General features: G+C 33.9%; 1 protein-coding gene across 1 annotated transcript in view; it reads right to left on the reverse strand.

Moving 5' to 3' along the window:
• Positions 1 to 4,684: 4,684 nt before the first annotated feature.
• LOC110033677 overlaps positions 4,685 to 8,431 on the reverse strand; it is a 13,071-nt gene continuing 9,324 nt past the window's right edge. The window contains exons 4-6 of the mRNA XM_020737732.1: positions 6,950 to 7,024; positions 5,806 to 5,874; positions 4,685 to 4,810 (exon numbers count right to left, since the gene is read on the reverse strand). Coding sequence (XP_020593391.1) covers positions 4,685 to 4,810; positions 5,806 to 5,874; positions 6,950 to 7,024 — 270 coding nt within the window. The remainder of the gene's footprint in view (positions 4,811 to 5,805; positions 5,875 to 6,949; positions 7,025 to 8,431) is intronic.

Below are 8,431 nucleotides of genomic sequence, written 5' to 3' on the forward strand. Positions count from 1 at the left end.
TCATTCAGATTTTTAGGACGGCGCCGGTATGACGATCCTGTCAAAGTCATATTGTACCCAGAGACTTGACCCTGCACTTAGGTACTATATTAGGACACTTTTCGTTAGATTATGTGCTAGGCTATGATTTAGGTTGTTATGTAGTCTTTTTAATGCATGACTATTGTTCTCTGTTAGATTGGTTACCCTAGTAAGTATCTTTTTTTTGCATTATGACTGTGGTGTGACTGCATGTTTCATATGCATGGTAGTGTGTTGTGACATTTTTCTGCATGGAGCTGTTCCTACTTATATGCACACACAAGTACCGCTATGGGGGGGAGCATGTGATGATTTCTGACCCTTTTGCTTGCAGGTGCTATTTAGCTCCCCCACTTATCAGACACGGCTCATTACACGTTATATGTATGTGAGTTTTCTCGCTAACATTTATTTTCATGCAGGATTTAATTTTTTTTCTTTTCTTATGTACTTTTAGAGTCTAGGAGAGTCCTGTAACATAAATAAGATATTGGCATGAGTTCCGAAGCGTTTGGTGTGGGAATCACGTGGAGGGGTAGAGGAGCTGATGCTCGTGCCCCGTATCTTAATTCTGCATTTTTATTTTGATATATAGAATTAAAACCGGGCATGTATATGCGAAGTCTAATCTCTTTTACTGGTTTTCCTAGGATATGTTGTTGGTCCAACAGCATTTTGATCTCTTTTATTTTATTATGGAGTGTTTTCTTTCCTGTTTTATTACATACTTGTATGTCTGCCTGTGTTTTCATTGTTTCTTGTTGTGATCTGGGATCGTTTTATACGTTTTCTTTCTATTTTAACTTAAAAATCATAAATAAAACATACAATATAAATTAAAATTTAGGATTAAAATATTCAAAATTTTAAAAATCTACACTTTTATTTCCTGCATGGGTTGCATTGCATGGTTATCACCCAAGTCATATTAATATGGCTTCACAATGATTAAGAACTGCTTTAGATAAATGCATTCATATTTACATGTTCCGAGGATGAGTCGTCATGCCTCTTCAACCTGACTAACCCAGCATACATTTATAGGTGGTTGTCTAGTGTGCCTAGGGTGTTAGAAAGCTCTCCGACCCAGACGAGATGTAAGTCATTTTGCTTGGAGTGTTTCTAGCTTTGTAGCTGAACCTTTGCTTCTCTTTCTTTCCTAAGACATCCTTGCCACTTTGGCAGGTGTAAGACCCAACTCTTGGAGCTCCAGCTGATAGTAATAGGATAAAGTTTCGTTCCCCTGACCTTAGGGCTTCTGAGATCCCCCGTGGGTGACGTAATTCATGAATTGCTGCTCGGCGATTTCAGGACGTGCTGGGTCAACTACCTTCATGACGGGGTAGACTTAGGATCCTAGTAGCTGTGGATGACGGGTATGTGGTACCTCGACCTAGTTACCTCTACCCTCTAGAATTACTCTACCTTCCTTTTGTTGAGCCCCTTTGAGCCCTGTCGCTCATTTGACTTCGTTGATATCATTTTAACGACCCGATATCGATGATCTGCCGCCTGTTTAGGACACAACGATTTTTCCTCTACCCTTATGGCCCAGACTTGCTTTGATGTGTTGGGATATCCCCGTCAAGATGATTTAGGTTATTCCATGAACTCCGTATGTCGATGAGCCGCTACCCATTTGGGATGTGAGAGACTCACTCTCTGCCCGATGGTTTAGCGTGAGCTTTGAATCATCGGGAATTTTCCCATACGGAATAACTTTCCATCGAGTAATATTGCTCCAGGATCACGATAATCCAAGCGAAACTCTTTTTATTGAGAGTGTTCTTGGGTACCCTCAAGATGTAATTAATCAAGTGGGATATGTCCTCTTGGGAGTGCTCTTAACCCCAAAGCATGCACCTACACCTGAATCTCTGATTATGGGTAGTCTACGTAGATATTCTTTCACGGATATTGGTCCAATGTGCCTCCACCCGATCTTGTTCGGGCGGACATGATTGACCTATCCTTGCGAGGTTTATCACACGTAGGCTCTCCACATTTTGGGGTTTCTCTTGTTTTTCACTTTGTCGTATGTTCTTTCTTATTCGGTTTCTCTCCATTTCAAATCATTGATTTGATTCGGGTTGGAGATTTGTACGAATGGGGGAAGTATACAACGATCGACAAACTGACTACTCTTTCTAAAATAAAAGAGAGAAAAACAAACAGAAATAACTACAGTGATTAGCTTTGATGACATTTATAGGTCATAGAGGCTGGAGTTTGAGGCTGCATAAGTGTTTGACCAAGTAAGCCGTAGTTGGTTATGTATTCTGTAGTCGTGAGACGTGATGAATTATTTAAGTTATAGGGGTTTGAGTTGAGAGTTGTGGACGAAATAGGTCATAGTTTGTCTCGTAGTTCATGTGATAAGGTTTGTAGGCAATAAAGGTTAGAGTCGAGAGCTACATAATCCATAGATCACACATGTCATAATTTATCACACAGGTCGTAGTGGTGAGCTGTGATGATGTTTATAGGTCATATGGGTCAGAGTCAAAAGCTACACGAGTTATGGACCACATATGTCGTAATTGGTCGTGTAGTCAGTTGTGATGACGTTTGTAGGCCGTTGAGGCTAGAGTTAAAATCTACACTTGTTGTGGACCACAACAGTTATAGTAGATCACGTAGGTCGTAGTGGTAAATCGTGATGATGTCGTAGGCCACAAAAGTCAAAGTTAAGAGCTGCATGAGTTGTGGACCAAATAGGTTGTAGTTGGTCACGTAGGTCGTTATGGTGAAATGTGATGACGTCAGTACACTGCAGAGACCGGAGTTAAGAGCCGCAGGAGCTGTGAACCATGTAGGTCATTGGTCTTGTAGATCATAGTGGTGAGTTACAAGTAGAGTGCTTTAGGAGCCCAGAGCAATTCACCATCGTTGGGGTGCTTTTTTACATTGTCTTCGAGATGTGTCATTGTATTGTATATTGGGTGCATTATTACATTGTTATCGTGGTGTGTCCTTGCACCGTATTTGGGGTGTACTTTACACCATATTCAAGAGACACCATTGCATCTATGTAGGGTGTGCTATTCTGCAAAATTTTTCTTTACTCTGCAATGTACACCAGGATATCGTAGTGTGTATCGTGCTTTTGCAAGGGGTTTCATTGCAACGATTTAGGGGCGGCCAGTGATCGACAGTGGTCAGCTACTGTAGGAGTGGGAGGGATTCGTGAGAACTGCAGTTTAAAAGTGATGTTAGACTTTTGCACCTCCCTCATGCTTTTTTGTCTCAAGATATTCTTTTGAAGAGGGAGGTAATAGAGTTTGGGTTATAAATAAGAAAAGAATCTGAACCACTCTAATCAGATGACTTGAAAAAATTCTCTTGATCAGACAATATTCAATAAACATTTGAGTGTCTTATTGATATCAAAATCGAGCAATACTAAGCTTGTTGCAATCATCTTGTCGAGACGTTCGATTTGACTATAGACTTACCATATTCAAAATCCGATTGGTCTTCCAATTATGTCAACAAAGCTCCTGAAAATAGTTTAATGGCTTGATTTAAGTTTAGTTTTACTTAGATTTGACTAATTTTGGTATGGTTGGGTTTGTCTTTTCCAACCAGTTGGTTTGACTATAAGTTTGTTGAAATCAGTGATTTAGACTCTTAATTGACTCTTAATTGAAGTTTAAACATTTCTCACTCAAAAGTTGCCTCAACATTCATGTCATACACAGAGATTTGTGTCAGATGATCAGAATTTATTGATGTCATATGAAGTGTCAAAATATACAATTTTATGTGACAATACAATTAAATAATAATTTTATAAATAATGCTTACATACCAATCAAATCTTCCCGCCATCAGCGGTACATAATGCTTATATAAAAAATTGATCACGATAATGAATGACTAAATAAACTAAAAATACCCTCATTTCTCATTTATCATCACTCTTAGTTCCCTCATCTTTCTCAATTTAGCAACTTCACATATTTAATCCACATAATTTCCCTTACTGTAGAAGCTCAAAATATAATTGGGATAAGATTAATGATGATGATAATGATATTTTATTTTCTGACAAAATTTAATCAAATAGCTATGGTCCGGCTAATCCAGTTATGATTTCTACATCTACGAGCATTCAATAAGGATATTTACCTACAAATATTCTGATTAAGAGAATGTACATCAGAAAAAACTGATATTACAACAAAGATTGACAACTATGAGACAATCAACATGGTGATGCATACAAAGAAAAGGAAGATTTACATGCAAACCACTCAATTACTATGTATTTACATATCTAACACCCAATCTTTAATTTTTGCATGAAAATGAGTTTTTAAATTTTAAAAATTTAAAATAGTACTATTTTTTTGCGATATTAAAGATTTCGGTGTTATACATGCAAAAAATAAAGTTTAGGTATTAGATATGTAAATACATAGACCTTGCATGGTTCGCATGTAAATGCCCCACCCACCTCAACCCACCCAAAAAATATATATATATGAAATAAGTACTATGAAATCATAACCTTTTCATTTCTCATAGAACAATAATTAAAATAATTGCAATGAAATTACATTCCAATTTTTAGATTATTTTCAACTTAATCCAAAAAAATAAAAAAAAATAAAAACCTGTCTGGCTCAGGAACAAACAAATAAATAAAATAATGTAGGAATTAAAGAAACAAAGCTCGGTAGAAAAATATGTCAGATATCACATAAGTGAGTAAAATGCTAATTAATAATCCAATCAAGCCAACAAAGACAATCGTTCTTTTGAGGCTACTTCTCCTTGGCATTTCCTGAAATAAAATGTTCATAATGAGAACGTAAGAAGCACAAAACAAATCCGAGTCATATATAACGATCGACTTTTTCTATATATCGATTTAGGGAAATTTAATTTAGAAGATTTGCACAAATGCCACTCAATTCTTATGTATTTACATATCTAACACCTAAATTTCAATTCTCTACATACGTACCACCTGAGGGTGCTTACCTATAAATGAAAAGATGTATTTAGTTTTTTAGATGTTAAAATGATGGTATTTTTTGTATGAAATGAAATATTTGGGCGGCATAAATGTAAAAATAAAAAAAAATAGGTATTAGATATGTAAATACATAGAAACTAGGTTGTATGTGTGCATAAGCCTCTAAAATTTAAATTTAAGAGGAATATGTGAGCAATTCATTTTTCCTATAAGAGTTATCTTTCTTAAGCAACGCAGGACAAGGAAAATAAGCAAAAGCTTTAGGCATGACATGTAAACCAAAAAATAACAAAATGAAATATTTATATACTCAACATTCAATTCATATGTATTTACATATCTAACACCTAAACTTTCATTTTTTACATGCAGACCACCTTATATATGTATATATCATACTTAAATAAACCCATCATAATCTTAACTCCTTATCTAATCCTAGCCTTTTCACAGAATGCAGAGCAAACTAATACTAGCAGTCTATAGAATTTGAAGAAGTAAATGAGCTCTATTAAAGCCAATATCAAAGAAGAAGGAAGATTTACATACATGCCACTAAATTCTTATGTATTGAAGTATCTAGACCTAAACTTTAATTTTTACATATATGTCGCCTTACTTGAGCATGAAAAAGATGAAATTCACTTTTTAGACAATAATATAGCAGTATTTTTATGTGACATGAAAGATTTGGATGGTATAAATATAAGAAAATAAAGTTCCGGAGTCAGATATGTAAATACATACGAATTAGGTGTTATGTATGTAAAAAACCCAAAGAGAAAACAATAACAACATACTATTTTCTGCTCCAAAAGCTTATTTTGTTGAAGAGTAGAAGCTAGTTTCTCTTGTAGGCGTTGCAATTCCTGGGTCAGCAAAAGTAAGTATGACTTCAAAATCAGTATGTTCTACAATATCTCATCAAGTGTCACAATTCTAATATAAAAGTGTATCACAATATGATAAGAAATCAGAATAGTAAACAACCACTTACACTTACCTTATGAGAGCCTACAGCAGCGTCACAAAATATTTTGATTATTACAACAGTTACACTAGCAAACTTCATTCAACTACGATAAATTACTCAACAAGAACACGTATGAATATTAAACTATTACAGATATGATATAGGGGTTGTAAGGTAATGGATTTAAGTCGGCTTTAACTTGAGCTTGTCAAAAGGAAAAAAAATGACATTAAATGTAAAAATAGGAATTGGATGTTACGTATGTTAAATTTTTTTTTAAAGTAAAAATGGTGATATTTTTGATGTGATAAGAAAGATTTAGATGATATAAATGTGAAAAGTGATGCTTAGGTGTTAGATATATAAATAAATAGTAATTGAGTGTTATGTATGTAAATGCCCCTTAACCAGCCCTCCAAAGTAAAAAAAATGAGGGATTAATTAAAGATTCTTCCCTATAATAAAATAAATCATAATCAACCTGATTGACCAATTGCCTTTGCTAAACTTGCAATCCTTACTTGATACAAATGGCCAAGTCTTAAAGCTCAGGGTTTATGTCCCTAAATCCTACTTAAATAAGCCTATCATAATCTTAGCTCCTCATCTAATCCCAACCTTTTCACAGAATGCAGAACAAACAAATACTAGCAGTCTATAGAATTTGAAGATGTAAATGAGACATTAAAGCCAATATGAAAGAGGAAGGAAGATTTACATACATGCCACTAAATTCTTATCTATTTAAAAATCTAGACCTAAACTTTAAATTTTACATATATGTCGCCTTACTTGTGCAAGAAAAAGTTGAATATCACTTTTTAAACAATAATATAGCAGTATTTTTTCGTGATATGAAAGATTTGGATGGTGTAAATGTAAGAAAATAAAGTTTCGGTGTCAGATATGTAAATACATAAGAATTAGGTGTTATGTATGTAAATGCCACAGAGAAAACAATAAGAACATACCATTTCCTGCTGCAAATGCTTATTCTGTTGAAGAGTAGAAGCTAGTTCCTCTCGTAGGTGTTGCATTTCCTGGGCCTGCAAAAGTAAGTATGACTTCAAAATCAGTATGTTCTACAATATCTCATTCAAGTGTCACAATTCTAATATAAAAGGTATCACAATATGATAAGAAATCAGAATAGTAAACAGGATATATCGACTTACACTTACCTTATGAGAGCCTAGAGCAGCATCACTGAATATTTTGATGATTATAACACTTACACTAGCAAACTACATTCAACAACGATAAATTTTTAAACAAGAACACGTATGAATATTAAACTATTACGGATATGATATAGGGGTTGTAAGGTAATGGATTTAAGTCGGCTTTAACTTAAGCTTGTCAGAAGGAAAAAAAAATGACATTAAATGTAAAAATAGGAATCAAATGTTATGTATGTTAAAACTTTTTTTAAAGTTAAAATGGTGATATTTTTGATGTGATATGAAGGATTTAGATGATATAAATGTAAAATGTAATGCTTAGGTGTTAAATATATAAATAAATAGGAATTGGGTGTTATGTATGTTAATGCCTCTTAAAATTAATATTAAAAATAATAATTGTATGATTATAGTCCTTATTTGGGTAGCACTTTGGCGAAATTACAAACTAATCTGATGAGTAGAATATTATAAATTTTACAAAGAGAAAAACAATAATTTTGATGGTTCATCAGTCCTCCAAAGTAAAAAAATTGAGGGATTAATTAAAGATTCTTCCCTGTAATAAAACAAATCCTAATCAACTTGATTGACCAATTGCCTTTGCTAAACTTGCAATCCTTACTTGATACAAATGGCCAAGTCTTAAAGCTCAGGGTTTATGTCCCTAAATCCTACTTAAATAAGCCTATCATAATCTTAGCTCCTCATCTAATCCCAACCTTTTCACAGAATGCAGAACAAGAAGTCTATAGAATTTGAAGAATTAAATGAGCTCTATTAAAGCCAATATGAAAGAGGAAGTAAGATTTACATACATGCCACTAAATTCTTATGTATTTAAATATCTAGACCTAAACATTAATTTTTACATATATGTCACTTTACTTGCGCATGAAAAAGTTGAATTTCACTTTTTAGGCAATAATATAGCATTATTTTTTTGTGATATGAAAGATTTGGATGGTGTAAAAGTAAGAAAATAAAATTTCGGTGTCAGTAATGTAAATACATAAGAATTAGGTGTTATGTATGTAAATGCCCCTAAGAGAAAACAATAACAACATACTATTTCCTGCTGCAAAAACTTATTTTGTTGAAGAAAGCTGATTTTTTTGAAGAATAGAAGCTAGTTCTTCTTGTCCACTGCTCATCTTGTACTCCCGATGATCCAAATCATAAGACATTAGCATCAAATTAGGGTGTAGATTTCGAATAAATCGATGAAAGAATAGGGCGGAGATCAAAATAGAACCTTCTTCTAGGTATCGA

The sequence above is a fragment of the Phalaenopsis equestris genome, unplaced genomic scaffold (assembly GCF_001263595.1).
Source record: "Phalaenopsis equestris unplaced genomic scaffold, ASM126359v1 Scaffold001252, whole genome shotgun sequence".
Classification (NCBI taxonomy): domain Eukaryota; kingdom Viridiplantae; phylum Streptophyta; class Magnoliopsida; order Asparagales; family Orchidaceae; genus Phalaenopsis; species Phalaenopsis equestris.